We start from the raw sequence: 21,694 nt of genomic DNA, 5'->3' as shown, positions 1-21,694 counted from the left end.
ACGGCAAAGTGCAGCTCTTGTATTTGTTTACAGCGCAACCAAACAACTGTGTTAATCAAGAGGTCGCTCAATAACTGGACTTTGTCCATCATGCCAAGAGCAACTTCGATTGGATTTAATGCACAAGTAGTTTTCCTCACAACGGCAGGACACAGTGGGGGGTGTTTGGCTTTCCTGAGAAGTTGGAGGTGTGTAGCATGTTGCCTGCAGCACTTCATCTAACAGCTCACAGTGGCTGCTGCTGTTCTCCTCATACTCCCTGCAATCTTGATCGCTGATCGCTCATTCGCAGCTGCATTTTTGATGAACAATCACAATATGCAATAAATCATATGGACCATTTTTTCGTGGCTTCGGGAGCGAAGTTTTCCTCGTGTTTCATCAGTGAAACGAGAGGCTTATTTTATACACAAATACATGTGTAGCATTACTGTTGGTGAATCCCTTGTGCAATGGCAGATGACTATACTGTGAGGAAATAGCAAAGTCGCCAATACCCATTGGCTATTGCTAGTGAAATGCTCGCTATAAAACGTTCTTATGATTTCTGTTTTTGCTCTTTAAAAATTATAAGAAGCTTAACTGCAAAATAACAATACAAATAGGACTTCCAAGCCTCAAAGATACTTTAAAAAAAAGAAAAGCCACAATATTAACTTAATTTATCATCTGCCACTAGGTAAATGGAGACAACTATAAGCAAAATATAACTAAAATTGTAGTGATTCATCAAACGCTGAAGGCAATAATGATGCAGATATGTGCTATACTTTGTATGCATATGATTTATTGTGCCCAACAGTGATGTCCATACATGCGAGACCACATCCCCATTCATAATGCTAAGAGGAAAGTCAAATATTACTGATATCACATCACATTTTCAAACAACAAAGAGCTGGATTTTGTCACTTTTCATTCCGATGTAAACATGCTGTATATTAAACTGTACATAGCAGATAAGAATCTTTAGTGCAGTGAAGCTGAAAACAACAAAAAAAACTGACAAAAAGATTAAAAGAGAACAAAATATATATATATCGTGTATGACTACACGAGATAGAGAGCTTATCTATAATACAAGACTTTCTGTTTTGTACATTAACATTCATGTGAGACAGGTTGACAACAGCCAATTGTAGAAAAGGTATTACATAATTTATACTCTGACTTTGTGTAATGCATAAATCATTTGTGTAGGTTCTAATATCACTTCACACAGGTTGTGCATTGATTTAAAGCAGTGCAGTATCTGCCAGATAATAAAACTTAATTTTGTGTGAACTACAGCCTTACTCTCAGGTCCCCCCCACCCCCCTTATACATTTGGCATACTGTATGATTGCCTCTCTTTCACTTAAGTGCTAATGAAATGGACGAGTAAATCAATAATGCAACTAAGTATTTAAGATAATCCAATTCTAGGCACTACTTTGAGCCAGCATCGTCTTTGAGAGGCGGCAAAGCCAGCAACAAAAGCAAGATGATATTTGCTTTTCATATTACTGCTTGGCAGAGTTTTAGTGAAGGGAGTCTGAAGAAGCCGGGGATCTGGGGGGTGACTAAAAAGCCAAATTTTCAAATAATGATGAATACTGTAAAAAATAGAACATGACTCTATGGGGAGCATGAAATTATTCACAGTTTTTTGCTATTTTTGTCGCATGGTTGCTCGAAACGCTTAGAAAACTAATAGCCCGCCATTCTCGATCAAACCACACATTTTGATATAGGATATGTGGGGGTTTTCTCAAAACTGTCAAACTATGATTTTTTTTTCAAATTTTGGACGACATACTAAACTTTGACATTTTTTTCAAATTTTGGACGACATACTAAACTAAGACCTTTTGGGGACTTTTTGGACGACATACTATACTATGACATTTTGGGTAATTTTGGAAGATATATTCAACTCCTTGAGTTGACTGATTGGTTTGTGATGCGGCTGCTGTTCTACTTGCCCTCAAGGGGCACTGGCTCAGATCCCTTTAGTGACAAATGTGTTACATGTTTTTGAGTGATTTTGACGACACACAAAATGTGACGTTTTGGTGAGTTTTTGGACAACATACTAAACTTTGACATTGTTGTCACATTTTGGACGACATACTAAACTATGACTTTTTGGTCTCATTTTGGACGACATACTAAACTTTGAAATTTTTGTCACATTTTGGACGACACACTAAACTATAACATTATTGTCAAATTTTGGACGACACTAAGACATTTTGGTGTTTTTGGACAACATAAAATGTGACAAATTGGGTAATTTTGGAAACATTATCAGCTGTCTTATTTGGCTGAGTTGTTTGTGATGCTGCTGTTGTATTACTTGCCCTTAAGGGGCACTGGTTCGAATCCTTTAGTGACAAATGAGTTTAATCTTTTTGAGTGATTTTGGATGACATACTATACTATGACATTTTTGTCTCATTTTGGACGACATACTATACTATGACTTGTTTGAGTGATTTTGCACGACATACTATACTATGACATTTTTTAGTGAGTTTATACGACATACTATACTATGACTTTTTGAGTAATTTTGGATCTACATACCATACTATGGACATACTATACTATGACTTTTTTGTCTCATTTTGGACGACATACTATACTATAACTTTTTTGAGAGATTTTGGACGACATACTATACTTTGACTTTTTTGAGTGATTTTGGATGACATACTATACTATGACTTTTTTGTCAAAATTTGGACCACATACTATACTATGACTTTTTGACAGATTTTGGACTACATGCTATGCTATGGCATTTGACTGTATAACCCAAGCACCATGGTGGTGTAGTTGTTAGAAACAGATAGCTCTATTGCAATTGCAACATTTTGATGGGTTTGGTTCCTGCTCTAGACGCCATTTTAGTGTATCTTCGACGACATACTAAACTATGACATTTTGGAGACTTTTTGGATGACATACTAAACTGACATTTTTTTCAAATTTTGGAAGACATACTAAACGATGACATTTTTATAAAAACATTTGAACAACATTCTAAACTATGACATTTTGGTGACTTTTTGGACAACATACTAAACTATGACATTTTGGTGACTTTTTGGACAACATACTAAACTGTGATATTTTGGAGACTAAAAATCAGTCAAATTTTGAAAGCCCCAGTACAATCTAGGCAAACTGTATAAACACTCCTTAGCAAAAAGTACTCAAAATGTTTTAAATCAGATTGAATATGTGAGATTTGGAAATACTGTATGTTAAAAGTTCTTTATGAACAAAAAGAAAAGAAAAACAGTCTAATTTTGTGACTTCTGCACAATTATTGCTACTTTATATCACATCTAAAAATGTGATATAAAATATAAATAAAATCATAACTTTGACTCAACAAAGACAACTAAACTATTTTTTTTAAAGCCTGAATATGTGACCCATAAACACACACCCCCAGGATGTCCATATAAGGAGTTGTGTATCATTCCCATGGGTGCACCAGTGAAACAGATCTGTGCCTCGTGAGCGCTTTTAATAACATTTTTTTAATGTTATGATTAATTTTATATTGCATTTTTAGTAGTGATATAAAGTAGCAATCATTGTGCAGAAGTCACAAAATAGAATTTTTTTCTTTTGTTTTTGTTCATAAAAATGAGCCAACTTTGAACCGTGACGTATGATCAAATTTCACAAATTCAATCCGATTTTAAACAGTTTGAGTACTTTTTGCTCAGGTGTGTTTATATAGTTGGTTATCGATTGCCTGGGTTGTGCTGAAAAAGAGTATATAAGACACTCTATATTGCACATTCTCTGTATGCACTGTACGTTTAAACATAGCGATGGATAAGCAGTCAAAATGCTCTGTGTTCTAAGGGTAAATAAATCACTGTGTATCATTTTATGTGGAAAATGCCTTTACTTTCAGTGCGAACGCACTGTAAGGGTTGTCATTTTGTTATGTGTTATGGATTATCATGCATTCTTAACCAAAACCAAAGATACTTCCTGTCTTAAGTTACGTGGCGGTAAACACGACCAGCTCACCTGGGGCTACAACCGGTGCAACTGAAGCAAACAAGACAAATCCTGTATTTCCGTGGGAGTCATTTTGCCCAGTGCGACTGACTACATTTTCACTGACTTTGTATTTAAACATGCACTTTTAATCCCCTTTTCCGCTTTAACTTTAAATACATGTATTCTTAATGCAACTGAGTTAAAGGGGACATATTATACCCTATTTCCCCAATTAAAATAGTTCCCTGGTGTCCTCATGAACATGTCTGTGACATGTTTTGGTCAAAATACCATAAGAATGAAGCACCATAGCAGTTCAATAACCCTGCTAAACCCGTTTCAGAACACTCTTTTTTGTCGCGATCGCCACAGCTGATCACCAGCTCCGGAGCACAGAATCAGTCTGATACAGTCACATACAGCGGCAGTTTATGCAGCTCGCCGCTGGCGATCAGCGGTGCTGTCCGAGCTGCATAAACTGCTGCTTCCCACACTTTGGCGACTGGTAGGGCCTCCAGAGTCCCAAATAAGTATTAATAAGTATTAAAATGATTAAAAAGTTGATTTTGCATAACATGTCCCCTTTAAACAACGTGGGAGTCCTGCATGTGTTTTTCCTCTTTAAGACACTTGGGTGACAAGTGGCTGCTGTGTAATTTGAGAGCGAATGTGCATATTGTACTAACCTGATCGAAAGGCTTCCTCACAGTTAAGCTCAGGCCCAACTGGAACATGGGAAACAGGAAGTAAATATTACTAAACAGATCTATTCGTTGCAAACTAACAACACACATGATGTGTAAGTGATTTGAGTTTCAGGAGTGAGCTGTTGATGAGTGTAACTGACTGTGGTTATAGTCACCTTTGTCATCATAGCAGTAGGCATCGAAGAGATTGTCAGGGCTTATATGTAAGTTAATAATGAGCCCAGTCGTGTTCTTTGCACAGTTTTCATGGTGCGAGTGTCTGAGGATGGCGATGCTGCCATTGGTCATCCAGCCATTCCTGAATGCACACGACAATATTTTGATTAGAGGACATTTTGGACACATGTGTGAGATATTTGCTGATACAGAATGCAATCTGACTCCAAATAGCCATGTCCAAACACCAAAACCTGAACTAGCTTTCACTGCTCAGAGAAATAGAGACAAACACAGACACAAGGTTATTCCTTTATTGGAAGTTTTCTTGATTTCTGCCACTTGATTTAAAATGTAGTGGATCTATTTTGTCTGTCAGGAAGAGCCTGTTACTCTTTCCTGTTTGTTGTTTGTTTTTATTAAGTACAATATAAGTGGTAAACTTGTGCATTACAAGTTAAAGTTCAATTCCAGGGCTTATTTATTTTGTTATTTCATGACACTGAGCATAATCACATTCATATAATGCTTTATTATAACGTGTTTCTTCCCATACAGTCTGATTTATCCAATTATCCTATTGCTGTTGGTCAAGTGAAGAGGAATTGAAGACCTGTGATTTCGTACAAAAAGTGATTTAGAGACAAATGACAGATTCAAGCTTTCAAAGGAAAAACAACAGTGAGCCAATAATGATTTCACCTGCAGGTTTCCATATTGTTAAGATAGGCCTCCTCCACTTGTTCTGGACTCGCCAAAGTGGTCTTAAGCTGCGCACACACCTCGTGAGCCACGGGAAGACTCAGGGAGTGACGGCTTGCTCCTTCTACCAGAAAAACCCGAGCATAGCTGCAGCTCCGGGAGTTTACTGTAAGGAAGGAGAAATAAATTCTTAGATTAGTATTCATGAGGTCCAGTATATGGGCGCGAGTGTGAGGGTAAAGCTAAAATAAGTGCATAGCTCCACACCGTCCCACCTCACAGGGCCACAACCTCCTCTTCTGCTTTGCACTTGCCATTACAGGTCATCTGGGAAGAAGCGATTGTTACCATATTCCAGGGAATATTTACTCCACTCAATGCATGTACCTTGCATATCATATGCTGAAATATTGCAATTGCACTGGGACGAGCTATTTTGCAAGCAAATATAATGATAATGATTGTCTCACCAGGATGCTATGGAACTCTGCAGATCTGTTTCATATCTCTAACAGCTCAGATGCCAGAGCTAATTTATTTAGAACCTTATTTATTTATTTATACCCTCACCTAAAGCAGAATATTTGTATTCAAGCCTTTATGGGGCCCTAAGCTGAATTTGAGTTGGGGGGCCCCCTCCCACCACCTTGAACTAGCCGAGGCTTGACTATTATTGATGCAAATGTAACACTAAAAATAGTACTTATTAAATGTGGGCGGAGTCATCACTACACGGCTGCATGAAACTGCTGTGACTAGTGACTTGTAAAGCATTTGTTTTCAGTGTAACGGAATAATTAGAATCAGTTAATTAAAAACTATTTGTTCAGTACTTCCTCCATGACCATGACGGCGTCCGACACATTCACTGGACTGAAATACAGCAGCATTTAGACATTTCCCTGGTAATTGTTGGAGATTAACCCACGCTTTTTTTAGGATTGTTAAGTCTTTTTAACTGATCTACAGTTTGGCATTGTTTCGGCTTGATTTTTTTTGTGTCAGGACATCTCTTCCTGTGACGGCACTCTGACCAATCAGTGGTCGGCAGTCTGGCGACGCCACGCATAGTGCCTCCACAGCCCTTTCCCTCTTAAAACACACAGAATGAAACTGGGTGAAGGGGAGAGAGAGAGGGAGAGAGAGAGCACTGTGAGAACTACTGTACATCATGTCTGAATCACCTGTAAGAACATGCTATGATCAAAATGAATAATGTAGGTCAGCAAGTGACAAGTAAACCAGTGAATCAATCCGCTCGGTTCAAACTAAATCACTGGTCATATATTTTACAGTATTTGCGAGGACTGCGGATGATAGATTGCTTTATTCATTGACTGCTATCAGGAAGTGAACAGGTTTTCAACCAATAAAATTTAACTGCTATACATTAGAACTACTGTACATAACCACTGGGATGCAAAGCACAACAATCTTGCTCTCCTGAGCAGTGACTCACCATCATCACTATCACCTGACATCTGAGACGCAGGTTCAGCTGTTGTACTAAAGATAATGTGATGAAAGTGTTCTTTAATTTACGATGGCCTTTTGAGGATGTGATCAACTGAAAAAGGCCCTTGAGGAGAAAAACATGTTCCCGGCCTCTGTGTTAACAAGTGTCACCGTACCCAGTGTTATCTTTGTTGATTTAGTTTGCTTGACTGAAGGCGGAAATTCGGGGGAAACGACTCCGTGTCATCAAAGTGAAAAACAGCAACACACATACATGCACGGTCTGTCACAGATAAACACATGGGCAAGAATAAGGTTGATTTTTTCTCTCTCTCTTTGCAGCAGGTGCACATTTGCATTAGGAAACTAAAAACAAAAATAAAACCATTAATAGTAAAAAAAAAAGAGAAGACATTTAATGACATGTATTCATATCAGTGATCAGCAGAGTTTCCACAGCTAACACTTTGTATGACGACGTATCTGTTTGCTGATGTTTAACTGTGTTGTCGTGGTGACATACGCTCGAGTTGGGAAACTCAGGTCATTCAGCAGCAACAGAAACATGACACTTCACATGTAACTTCCCCCACTCAAATATCACGGCCTTCAACTTGAACAGAAAAGTATAATAATGAAATTGAACTGGAAAAATTGAAACAGGAAATGCAAGGACTGAAAGACAGAAATCATGTTGGGGTCCTTAAATACGACTTATACAACAGCTATACTGTAGTTGCAAGAAAATAATGAGTATAAGTATAGCAGCACTGGGACTTTTAACTGTCGTATCACTACACTTCACAGGTCTTCATAATAATAGTGTATCAAACTACACTGTTACATCTGGTTCACACTGGATGTGTGTGTGTGTGTGTGTGTGTGTGCCGCCTTGCTTCATATTTTTTTAATTTCGGCGGCCATCTTGATAGATTAGAGCGTCTCGCACACACTGCACGTGTGAGACGTGCCTGTGTCAATTTTTGAGTTGCCACCAAAGATAAACAGAGCAAAGATCTGCTGATACACATATGCAGGGATATTACATAGAACTGACACCTGCCACAGTAGTTTTAACCCTTAGAGCACAGAGCATTTTGACTGATTATTATGTTTAAATGTACATTATATACAGAGGCTATAAGAATGTGCAATATAGAGTGTTTTATATTTTTCCAGCACTATAGATTTCCATGTTCACCAACTATGTAAACACACCAGAGCAAAAAGTACTTAAAATGTTTAAAATCTCATCAAATTTGGGAAATGTTAAATATGTCCCTGTACAAAGTTTGTTTTTGTGAACAAAAAGAAAAGAAAAACAGTCTAATTTTGTGTCTTCTGCACAATTATTGCTACTTGATATCACTAAAAATACTATATCAACAACACATAAGAAGATGGAAAAAAATATTTTTTTAAAGCCTCAATATGGACACTTAAGTTAAGTTAAGTTAAGTGTCTAGGTGTCTCCGTGAAAAACCAAAATATTATATTATCAAAACTATTTTAGAAGCTGTAATAATCATATCACATAAAAAGCAGATTCTCTCTCGCTGTCTCTCTGTGTAAGTTAGCGATAGAGCAGAAACTAAAGTCATAAATAATATTAGCGGAGTAGCAGACGTAGCAGACGCACATACACGCATCCAATGTGAACCAGACCTTAGAAAATATGCCGAAAATGGAATTGAAATAACATTTCAATTCCATTGTGAATGGAGTTTAATTGAACAATTGCCCATAGGTGTGAGTGTGAGAGTGAATGGTTGTTTGTCCAGAACGTACTCCGCCTTTTTGCCCCATGTCAGCTGGGATTGGCACCGACAACACTGCGACCCTCGTGTGGAGGATAAAGCGGTACACGATGGATGGATGGATGGAATTATAATGCAACCTCTCAAATGACACCTTTTGTTTCTGGCTGCACAATTAATGGAAACAGACATACTGTATATGTACTTGAGTAAAAGTGAGTGGACGTAACCTGTGTAGTGTGCAGGATATGGTAATTGTTTGTGTTGCTAGGCAACATTCAAGTCGGTCCAGTTGCTGAGTTATTTTTATACAATTTGCCATATCATATAAATAAAAAAACTATTAGTGTTTGTAGAACTGTTGTATAAAAGCTGTGTATCTGTTGTAGTGAATAAAAACTTACCTATAAAACCTGTTGTATCACAATAAAGTAACTAACAGCAAACAATAGAATACAGTACAGTTTTTTCTATGATTATTTTAAGCTGCAGATTTGATTGTCGGGTCTGTGCTCGTAAAACAATCACTCTCTCGTAACATAAACACTCTAAAGTGTGAAACTGTTCACTTTGGCTCAGTGAGGAAGGAAGTGTGCTGTTGAGCAACACACTGCACACATTTCTCAGACTGCACCCTGAACTTGACTCATGTATTGCAGCAATAAATGAATTCACCAGAGAAAAACATGTTTGATTTTGTCTAAAAGAAAGATATCGTGTGTTGGAGTTAAATATTAAAATAAGTATCAATTCTAGTTCCTTCTCATCTGTGTGTTGTGGAAAACTTCACTGACTAGATACAAAAAAAAAAGAGACTGCAACAGCAGGAAGTTAAACTCTGCCGTTAGTAGCAGCTGGGCAACAAGAACCAGAGCCAACACTAGTTTTACAAAGTAGTTTCCCTTCTTTGTCATCTCTGTCTCTTCCCCTCTCTCCCTCTCTCTTTCTCTCTAACACACACACACACACACTCTCTACTGAAGGGACCTGAACACATGCTGCCACATGGCACCGTGTCCCTTAAAAGTAAATGGGAAGAAAAACAGTCCTGGTCCTGTAAACCTGCCCAGAAAGATCAAAGACAGCACAGCTATGAGTGAGCTGACATGAATCTGAGGCGTCACCATTAGTATGCAGAAGGAGCCGTCATGGGTGTCTTTATACAGTCGAGGAGCACTGACTCTCCTGAAGGCTCCATTGTCGGCTAATGGAGTTGAAACCAAGGAGACTGCAAAGTTTGGGCCGTACAGAACCTGAGAGAAAGGGAGCTGTAACACAGTGTCTTGCCAAAAGCTCCAGCTGCACTAAAAGTAATAGACAAGTCTTCCTGTCACTCCACTTCCACAGTCGCTCTCTTTCTACTCTTTTTTTGTTTGTTTTGTTTGTTTTCTCTCATTGCACAGTGCTTATCTTTGCCATGCTTGCAGTAACGCACAACCTCGTGCATGCAGGTGTGCAAACACACGGATAAATGCACATGCACTTGAATTTCATCAAGCGATTGCACAGTATGCAAAGCCACAGCAGAATAATATGCTCATTATGTTGTTTTTCCTTTTAGGGCTTTTGTCTCGCTCAAATACAATTGATCAAAAATGTGAGGGCATGACCCTGACATAGACTGAATATAATGTGTATTGTATACGTTTATCTTTTTTTCCCTTTTAACTATTTGTACAGATGGCTTCTTGTTTGTGTGCATGCACACACACACACACACACACACACACACTTAGTAAAGGTCACAATGACCTGATTTCCTACACCTAATACTAACAGTAATTAACTGTCAAATTGTGATATGTGTCACGCTCTTCACATTTTTTCACGTGTTATCATACTTAATCCAGGCTTTTAACTACTGTGTCTTTTTAAGGTGATTTGTACGAGATTTAATTGCTGAAAACCTCGCACTGATTTTGAAACTACAGGCTAACGAGCACATTTAAAGCTGCGTATCTTTCCACAAGAGCATTCACATCAAAATGTGACACGCCTCGGGAGAAACATGGCAGCAAAAGATGGCAGACTCTGTGAAAGCACGACCTGCGCCTAAAAAGCTTATTACAAAAAACAGCTATTATTATTACTTATATAAACCTATAGTATGTGCAATTTCTGCCAGTAAATCCTCCAAAATGTTACACACTGGACGTACATGTATCCATAGAAGTATTCATACATGTACCTGTAACTACGATACACACATATTTTGAGCCCTTTAGATTGCACTAGTGGGTCGTCTTCTGCCATATTTGTGAGCAGTTAGTTGCAATTACGCTACTTTACCTCTAGGTGTCTCTACATTCAACATGCTGGTCCTTTAATGCACAAGATGTATATTTACAAGGAAGGGAGACACATTTCTTTTGTCACCCTAGTGTCGTTTTGTCATGTCTGAAAAAAGAAGTGAAACAAGTCAATCCATTGATCGGTGTTTTTTCTTCTTAAAATCAAAATGAACTGTCGATATCTATTTCCGATGACACTGGAAATCCCTGCCTCGTGCTAGAAGACGTGCGCACATTACAAAGCTGTTACTTTCACCAGGGACACAAAGACTGTACTGTATATGAGAAGGGAGAGCCGGCGGGTGGTTGGGGAGTTTGTACTGAGCATGAAACTCATAAAAAGGGTTTTAAAAGAAATTAGCAGCTTTAACAGCAAACAAAGGGGAGGGAAAATCCTGGAATGCGAGAACTCTTAATCGTTTCAGACCAGTCGAGTTAGTTTTGAGGGAAAGGAACCGGCAGAGGACGATATTGGTGCAGTGCTGTTAAGCCTCAGGGTATTTGCTTTGCAAAGGAGGGTACAGTGGAAGAGGAAGGCGAAACACATCATGTCTAAAATACTCAGGTGGCGAGAGACGGTACTGTGATGTTGCACAGGCACAAGCCTCCTTTGTCACGACCCAGACCCAGTCCAAGGGGCCCCTGACCCTCACCCGTCAACCTTGAAACATGACACGGACACATGTAGGAAGGGTTGTTAAAGCCAGGGAGGTAAATAGAGCATTTAAAGGAAATCCAATGGTCAGGTTGGTCAGGTGTGCGCACAAATGCATTTATGTTACATTTATATTTTATTTATGACGGATGCTTTGTGGTTATGGTTAATCTCGTACAGAATTAGCACACTGCACATCCGTAAGGTTATGGAGAGTTTGTGTTGATCAGTTTGATCATCAGATCATAAAGCCCCTGCACTGTGTGCTATACAGACTGGATATTGAGAAATTATAATAAAGTCTCACAGATTGGTGATAATTCTTGACTCCCTCATGATCAACTTAACTAAAAGGCAGCAATGAATTTAGATGAGTTTAAATTGGATTTTTATTACTTTCCCCCCAGAGGTCACATCATAAATGGCTTTTGTTTAATTCATTTATTGACTCATCTGAATGTCTTTAGGGCAGGTTCAGTGTCTAATTACCAAAGTTACCAAATATTCTAATTTTACTGATAATTGTTTATAGTTTTCATCAAAACCTCCACGCTCATAAATCTTACTGTTAGTATCCAGACACCAGAACTCCTCCATAAATCCCAGTGGTTAACAGCAGAGAGCAGATCTGGACCCAGATGGATTTATTTTTATATTCAATATGAGGATTGAATTCCAGTTATAATTTCTCATCATCATTTCAAATCATTTATAGACATTTTTTTTTTTTTTGGTTATTGAAATAAATTAATACGCAAGTGCAAGTTGTGTTACTTTTTCAACATATAAAGGGTGCCCCCTTTTCACTTGAAACCATGCCCAATGAAATGTCTGTGCACACCACTGTCAGTTGTTGATGACACAGAGATACTGAGGCACATACTTAGATATAAAGCCTGCTGCACTGATTCATAAGATGATAAGACATGTGCCTTTTCCTCTCTGAATTTTAATTGAATCTCCCTGTTTTGAGGGGAAGTCTGGCCCGGCCACAGTCCACAAGCCTTGTTCCAAATGCTGTGCTTCACACGAAACTCAGCCACAGCCTCGGAAACAATGTCTGTGCCGTGATGACCAATAACCACCTCAAGAGTCTTCTAACCAGACACTACTTTACTCTCAACAGTAAAGACACATAACAAACCACTAACAAAGGGGGAGGTGGCACCTCCTCCTCCTCTTCCCACATACAGTGCCCTTACAATTTGTGTAGCAATTTCCTATTTGTCTTGAAGTTCTGCAAATACCAAAAAAAAACAAAAAAACATTTGAAGCTTGATCATCATTGTTCTTAAAGCTCACTGCCAGAGGGAATCTTTGTGGAAAAACCCCACCAGCACCTCCTCAGGGAACAAAGCAAAGCCTAGACCTGTTTGAATCAGTATCAACTTCACCTCCAGAGGTTTACATCACTGCGAGCGACAAATCCAACAAAAGCCGTACACAGAGCAGCACATGTGAGGCAGAGACAAAGAGGGAGACAGTGAGGGGAGAACAGCTTCAGCGGCTGCTGATCACCCTTTGTGTCAGAGGATAAAGCATTAAAGCATGGCAGCACAGACTCCAGCTGCAGCTCACCGGGAAAAAGGAAGGAGAAACCTCTGTTTCTTACTCAAAAAAAACCCCAAGTACAGCCGTCTAAAGCAAGACTCATCATCCCAAAGCCTGATGAACAAGGTTCACTTTCTAGCATGTGAGCGCATGTGAGACAGAGAATGAGCAAGAGCGTGTGACTCCTTTGTGTCTATCAGGAGTCTGGGACTGCCAGACGTAAGCCTGTCTGTACTGGTGTAACACGCGCTCTCTTGCCGGCATCCACTTGTCCATTATATGAGTAGCAGACGCCCAGCACAGCCTCTGTCTTTCACCGGCTTATCCTCACATGGACACAAATTCTCAACTAGGATCAAGATGAAGCGAAAAATAAAACATTAGACAAAAAAAAGAAAAAAAGAAAATACTGTCTGGTCCCAGAATTTTGCCAGACAGTCAGCCAGGCACACATGAGGAAGAATAAGATCAGGAGGTGCAAAAATCCATAAACAAAGAGCAATCCAGTGGGCGAAGGCACAGTCCCCTCACCTTGATGTAGCTCTGACCTGGACGAGGTCAGTAATCCAAGGGTGACCCCCAAGAGAAGTGTCCACATCCTGGCAAAAGCGATGATTGGGTGATTATCTGCTCGTAAAGGTGTGCAACAGATCTTCTGTGGTCCTGTCTTCCCTCTGCCAGGAGTGAGGAGTGGTGTGTGTGTGTTTTTAGGTGTGTGTGTGTGTGTGAAAGAGTCAGAGCAGAAAAAGACAGAGAGAGGGGAGAAGGAGGGAGGGAAACTGGTACTGTGGAGGGAGTTGCTGTGTGTGTCTGGTGGCTGCTGCAGCTGACTCAGACTTTGCCTCAACTTTTTCTGTTCTGTCCCTTAGAGACACAGATGCAAGTGGCACACACACACACACACACACACACACATGCAGGAGGGGAAGAGTAGTTTGTGTGAGCACACACACACACCCTTCTGCCACTCCCACATTTGCCCCACCTCCTGTCTCGCCCCACCTCACGTAGCCTCTCTTTTCTTCTCTCCACCCTCCCTCTTCCTGTTTGGATGGAAACAGCTTTGGGGGGAGCGGAGAAGGTAAGATTAGAAGAAGGTGATCCCTCCCATGAACTTGTCTTTTCAATAACATCAGTCTTAGAAAGCCTATTTGGTTGGGGTTTCTGTGTCCACATTCACCAGGTTTTCTCTCCTGCTGTATCCCTGAGTGTGTGCTGAAAAAAGGTCACTTTCACTTCACACAAACACACCTCATCTCCAGGTTTGTGTAGATGCACAGGACAGGACATTGCTCAAAAATCATACTTTCTGCATCCAGTTTGCAGACGTCATCGTCATCAGCCCGTGATGTACACAATTATTACAACATTTGGCCCTGCTCTTGGTTAAAGACGGAGTCGGCAAAGAAGACGTCAATGAAGAAGATGTTAAAAAGAGATTATGCTGTTACTGGAAAGGAATATAGGAACAAGTAAGACTGATGCAGAGCCTCTTTTTAGATGACTGGATTCACGGTCAGACACAACTAAGCGAGGGGTGCTGAAAGTACGGAGGGTCCCTGAAGGAAACAAAGATACGTTTTCAGCTCCTTCTCAGAAGAATCAACAGAGTCCGTGCAGCACAGGGGCATGGGACGTGCATTCCATAACCCAAATCTTTAATTAATACATTTCTTTAAAGAAAAAACATGAGATATACATGAGAATAAATTGAACCGTCTACAGTTTACATTCCATGCCATGTGTAGTTTCTCAACATCGAGACCATTTTCCACTTCCATCACTCTTACTTCGGGTTCCACTTTTCAATTCACCGGACAGACGGAGTCATCTCAGGGACCAGGAATCTCCCCGGCAACATAACCTTGTGTTGTTTGCATGTGATGCGTATTTTCTCAAACATCAGCTGTGAACGGTCGGGACTTTCTAATCAGCCAATGATAATGAATGTGTAATGGCTCAGCATGAACTGTATCTGTGTCGTCATGGGAGCAGATGGATGGATGGATGGATGGATGGATGGATAGATAGATAGATAGATAGATGGATAGATAGACAGATAGACAGACAGACAGACAGACAGACAGATAGATAGATAGATAGATAGATAGATAGACAGATAGACAGACAGACAGACAGATAGATAGATAGATAGATAGATAGATAGATAGATAGATAGATAGACAGATAGACAGACAGACAGACAGACAGACAGATAGATAGATAGATAGACAGACAGACAGACAGATAGACAGATAGATAGATAGATAGATAGATAGATAGATAGATAGATAGATAGATAGATAGATAGATGACTGGAACGACCCTGCTGACCCCGCTTTTCCCTTCGTCTTCACTGACCTCTGGTTTGGGGCAAATCACTGAAAGAAGTGTAGTTTTTGTAAGAGATAGAGAAAGAGAAAGGAAGACAAATGATCTCTGGGTATGTGCAAACACGTATGGAGCATTTTAGACGGGAGTTTGCCCAGCACATTACATATGCAAGTCATTATTAATCACACACTGACTGCAGGTTGTGATTACACACACAGATTATTAACATGCATTTCTGCTCTGACACTTTCACACCCACCTATGATTTTAACCAAGAAATGAGAGTTATAAAGAAGTGAGAACATGAAAATGATTCACACCTCCAACACACCAGATACCAGCAACGTCCTGTTTGACCTGTTGCTATAGTGACATTTGCTTATAGTTGAGCAAAACACCAAATAGACAAGTGTACGGTATACATGTGAGGTTGTATTTAGTTCACAGTTTTGTACATTGCCATATACATTTTTTTTTCGCCTGTGGTATGAAAATGAACACGCTTGTAAAGTAAAACTGAAAATAAAAATGAATCAGTGGCAACAAATATCCAAATCCAAATAGCGTGACTGACAAGAAACCATCGAAGGCTAAATGATGATTCAGCCTGAGTTTGTTTACCAGTCTGAACAATGTTTGCCCCAGTTTCTCTCTCCAGAGAAACAACATTGTCACAAATTGCAAAGAAGAGCTGAGTGAGTGTGAAAGTCAGTCGCTGCAACTGATGCATCTCTTTGCAAACAGCTTGACATTCACACTGTTCCCCCACGAAGGCGACTGACATGCTCAATACTCTCGATCGCTGTCGTGCAAATAAACTCGCTCACCCCGGTTGAACCCGGGCATCAATGGTCAAGAGCTTGTGCGAACACGAATGTGACCTAAATGGATCATATTTGTCACCTGATAGCGAGGTGGCTTTGAAAGACAATGTAAAAGAGAAAGGAGGGATAAAGCCGTGTTGAAACCAGACCTTGGACGTTGTTTAAAAACAGTCAAAGGCTCAAGGCTCATTATCTGGTCATCTTTGCTGTGTGATGTCACCGCAGTGACAGAAGAAAAACACAGGGGGTGAACAGATGTATCGTAGGCATCACTGCACCTTAAATTAACATCAGACTGTTGAGTCAACCATTAGTCATCCAGAGAGGAAGACAGAATTTCCACTGTGGTGACATACTTGTGGTAATAACTGAGGAACAGCAACGCCGCGGCATTCCACTCGGTCGATGTGTCGCTTCCCACCAACCGGCGCACTCACTGGAATGTGAGAGAATGCAAGATGTCCATATACGTACAGAGCAGCGAGAGGAAATCCAGCATTCACTGTCTAAACATGGAGCACTTGTGTGTGGTGTAAAGGTCCAGTGTGTAACGTTTAGGAGGATTGTTGGCAAAATTTAAACTTTAAACCAGCATTAGACATTCATCATGGAAGAGTTGGCGATGAAGAGGCGGAGAAAACCGCTGTCGGAGGAAGCGAGGAAGAGGAAAGGGGATAATTAAAACAGGATGTAAAACATATTCCGAGCAGCATGGACACGGCTCTACGAGTTGCATTCACCAGCTCCGTTGAAAACAAATGCACATGGCCAGGAGAGGGGAAGGGAGGGGGGATGTTTATGGTAATGCAGTAAAAATATGTACTCCAAAACTGTAGAGGGAGCACTGTAGCAAAAAAAAAGCATCCAGACTTGAAAAGTTCCACTTTACTTTATACTTTATTTGTATAAGAGCAAGTACCTTTAAATAATTATTGCTTGGTTACTGCAGGGTTTAAGATTTACTTTAGAAAGGGCCTTGCTTTACAGAGGCCAGGTTTGTACAGGAACAACCAGCCTGAATTTGAGCTTGGCATTGCACAGTGGAAGCCTACTACACAAACAAAGAAGAATGGCTCCATCCACATAAACCTGATACGTAAAAATGAAGGCAGCAGAATAACGGTCTTGCTTGAAGAAGGCCGCCATCTTGCACTGTCATGTTTCTACAGCAGCCCAAAATGCACATATGAGCAGAGCTGGTCCCGTGCTTGGTAAAGGTAAAGGTGAGTGTAGGAGTAACAGTCTGCAGTCTCACCATTAGAGGTCACTAACTCTTACACACTGGACCTTTAACTACAGAACGGGTTCAAACTAGTTGTGTAAAAGATCAACTGGTGACGAAAATCACCTCATATACATTCAGTAAATCAAGCCATGCATTTAAAGAAGAAGAAACGTGAACACTCGTCAAAACACTTGTTGGTGTCTCTCTGTGTCTTCAGCGAGCGGTCAATCGTCACAGCGTGTGCTGGAGGTCATGGAGGTGAGGATGGTGAGGTTGTCAGGAGCGTGTGCCTTGTTGTGCAGTTTTGGCCGGAAGACTGGGACTGCCTCACCCTGCGGTGATCTGATCTAACCCAGCGTCATGTCATGTCATGCTGGACGGCTTCAAAAGGCCAGGCTTTGTGCAACAACAACAAAGCAAAGGCCTCGCTTATGTTTGGCTACTGGGACAGCTCAGCACGCCGAGTGTCACAGACTACTGTATAGACAGCAGGAATGTCCTGTGTCATCCTCCATCTGGGTCGTCATTTCAGTTACGATCGGCCTCAGTGATCTCACCGGTGAAATGTCTTTTCTATGGGTAATTTAAAAAAAAAAACTTCAAAGCACAGTCTGTAAGTTCTGCTGTCGGGGAGCAGCATGAGACCAGGGGATTTGTTGTCTTGTCTCACTTGGTCTCGCTTTGTGGACAGCTTCTGTGGCAGAATGTGCACCAAACAAAGAGAAGCTGTGATCCACTATACACAAAGGATTGAAAGAAAAACGGCCATTTGGGGTTAGACCCGGAAGTTTTGGACAGAAGGGAAAAGAGGATATCATTCAAAGGTGACCAAAAAGAAATTTCCATCCATTACCTGATGTAAAAATACAGATTTCTATGGATGGAAATGTACAACTCAACAAAATATAAAACATAAGTTGGCCATATAGGCAAAAACAGACCTCAGGGGCCAAATATCAATCTGAATCAAAACAAGATCGCAGCATGAGGCCAAGTTAGGGAATTGTCAGCCATGGTGCCATTGCAGTCCTCTTCCAACAACCGTGTCTTTAACAGTGTTTTCATACATGCAGTACAGCTTTTGATTCGAGGAAATCTTGGCTGATATTACCACAGGGCTTAGTACGACTCATATTCACAAATAACTGTAAAATAAATGTACCACAAAGTTCCCCTTTTCCTGAACGGATTGCAAATTTCAAGTAAAAGTGCCTTTTCAAAGAAATGACATAAATGTCTAAATATTTGCAACCCGTCGCCATGGGACTCAAAAGACAGAAGTGGAAGTACAAGGTGCTAATGCAACGGCTGGATTTGCATATAAAGTCTGCAATGGTGAAGTTGCTGGTAGTGACGGGAAAATGGAGAGACAAGAGGAAATCCCATCAACAATGGCAGAAAAAACATTAGTGTGAGATAATGTGGATAAGAGGAAGCCACTGCCAAACCCTGGCTATCATTCGCTAAGCCTATTCACACAGCGCAGTGGCATATGTGCCTCTCTCTGTGTGTGTGTATGAGAGAGAGAGAGACAGACAGACAGACAGACAGAGACGAGAGAAAGAGTTCACTGTTCAGCACCACAGTCTCCACGAAGAGACAAATATTTCACTATTAATAGTTAAAAAGAAAAGAAAAAAAACCCCGCTAATGAGCCACCCTATGTTGCTTATAAAAGACAGTCAGCCAACTGAAAACTTCATGATCCCAACAAAGATCTAATGTTCAGCATCAATGTAACTCTTTTGTAAACACATTGGTCACAAGTTAATCACAAGGATGAGACGTCATAAGAGCCTTGGGAAGCTACTGTACTGACCCAGAGCATGTGACGAGCATAGTATGGTATTCATATCGTAGCGACAAACTCACTCGCTTTTTATTCATTAACACTTCATGCTAATTTAATATCTCGAGTGAGCGAGTGAACGATTGAGATACAAATGGGTGAATTGTGGGTGAAGACATTTATTAAAAATCTATTTTTCATTTCATTTAGAATGCTTTGGGATACAGTCAAGGAAGACCGAGAGAGGCAGAGTGCCACCATTTCCTTTCTTTCTTTCTTTCTTTACTTCAGTTTCGGTCAAACTTGTGAAGATGTCAGTAACTGTACATTAATCAATAATAAGATAACTAGAGAAAGTGCTCAGAGAGTGCAAACCTCCACCACATGTCTCCCAGTTTCCAACAATGTCATTACCCTCCCTTATCTCCCAAGGTTAAAATTGTTTTCTTGTTTTTTAGTTATGCTGTTACCGACAGACAAACACGGCCAAAAACAAGACCTCCTTGGCCGAGGTAGTAACAGCTCCTTCCAGCTCATCATTGAATGTGCCGCCAAAATCTCTCAGACAAGAGAGACCATTCAGACCACATGTGCTATTTGGACCGACACATTCATCAGACAACATGTTTGAAGGACATCCAAATATCAGCACAGCAGAAGAGCACACTTGCCCACTTAGGTCTCCATAGCAACTGCCTCTATCACTCTACACCATGCTGCGTGTCCATGAGTCTGACCTAAACACCTGCCCAGGCATCGTCGAGAACCTGGGCACAGCTCATCAAAACCTCAGTGGGAGCAAATCTGATTCCCCCTGTCTGTTGGCCCTCTTATCCAGCTGTTACTCTGAATAAGATTGTCGGACAGAGATTCGTGGGCAGCAGTGAGCAGAGTAAATGTCACACTGTGACAGGAGAGCCAAGGAAATGTCAGAACCTGTTTTGGTACGTACGCAGAGCTGATATTTGGAAGGGCATTGTTCAACTGATCTGCTTAACAGCTCCAACGGCTGTCAAGCTGATAGCAAAATGTTTAATTAAGGGACATGACTTCACCATCTTACAATGCAGCACTGCACCAACTATGGGCAAATAACAGCAATAAAGAAAGAGAGAGTTTTAGCAGTGAGACTAGTGCACTTTCAAAATATTAAGCCTGAGAGATATTGCATACCAGTGACGGAGATAATGACCCAACACAAACATTTAGAACATTTTTCATGGTTATCTTTAGCCCTTAACTCACACTGATGCATTTTCACCAAAATTGGAAAAATTTGCAGCTGCGTCTCAGCGCAGAAAGGGACATGAAATATTGGATTGTTGAATGACGGGACACAAGTAGAAGCATATGGAGATCGAACAGTAATGGACCAATAATTGACCCTTGAGGAACACCACAAGTAATGTTGTTGTTGTTTTTTTCGGATACAAAAGCGCCAACAGAGACTGAGCATGATCATCCAGTGAGATAGGAGAGCCAATGAAGTACCACGTAGGCCAAGACATTTCTCCAGGTACTGAAGCTGAATTTCAGATGAATTAGAATTGAGACTTTATGAAGATATCACTTTTTTGAATAAGCTTTCCAAGAAATGGTAGTTTAGAGAAGGTTTTTTTAATACAGATCGATTATTCTATTGTTAGCGATTGTGTTACAATGACACGTTTAAGAAATGATGGAAATATTCCAGATTGTAAGGAGGTATTTACAATGGTCAGGACATCATCCAGCAAACAGCTGAAAACGTAGTAGGCGTAAATCAAGAGCACATTTTGTTAAAGTAAGTTTGTGTACCCCTCTCTGAAGTTTAGTACCTTTAATCAGACTTCCATCCACCCATTATCTGCTAATCTAAGCTGACATAGGGCAACAGGCCACACCCCGGACAGTTCGCCAGTCCTTCGCAGGGCCACACATCGAGACAAACAACCATTCATTTGTTTCTTACTCATAAATACTATAATATAGTATTGTTTGATAGGGCCTGTTTTCACATGAAGGAAAAATAAAATCATCAACAACAACAAAATTAAACGTCACAATATGTATTGCAGCTTTACCTGTGTGAGGCCACGGTTTTGTCCCGTCTTCATTTTCTTTTACCATATTTTTTGTTTACCCGCCATATCTCTGTTATATAACAATGAAGATGTATGTGCTATGCCCGCATTTCTCTCTCCTCAACTCAGAATGCACGCATCCTCTACTTGATACCAAAGCAAGCACAGGACAAT

At 40.3% G+C, this 21,694-nt stretch overlaps 1 protein-coding gene across 1 annotated transcript; it reads right to left on the bottom strand.

Annotated features, from left to right (window-relative positions):
* Nucleotides 1–4,670: 4,670 nt before the first annotated feature.
* Nucleotides 4,671–14,019, bottom strand: cd44b (CD44 molecule (Indian blood group) b). The gene is made up of 4 exons (XM_044035372.1): nucleotides 13,817–14,019; nucleotides 5,577–5,742; nucleotides 4,874–5,016; nucleotides 4,671–4,736 (listed from the first exon to the last, which is right to left on the bottom strand). Exons 1-4 carry the CDS (start codon nucleotides 13,881–13,883, stop codon nucleotides 4,693–4,695), a joined length of 420 nt encoding a protein of 139 aa, XP_043891307.1. The 5' UTR covers nucleotides 13,884–14,019; the 3' UTR covers nucleotides 4,671–4,692.
* Between the last annotated feature and the right edge of the window lie 7,675 nt (nucleotides 14,020–21,694).

This window comes from Solea senegalensis, linkage group LG10 (genome assembly GCF_019176455.1).
Source record: "Solea senegalensis isolate Sse05_10M linkage group LG10, IFAPA_SoseM_1, whole genome shotgun sequence".
Taxonomy (NCBI): Eukaryota; Metazoa; Chordata; class Actinopteri; order Pleuronectiformes; family Soleidae; genus Solea; species Solea senegalensis.
Note: the sequence above shows the minus strand (reverse complement) of the source record. Positions and strands in the feature narration are given on the sequence as shown.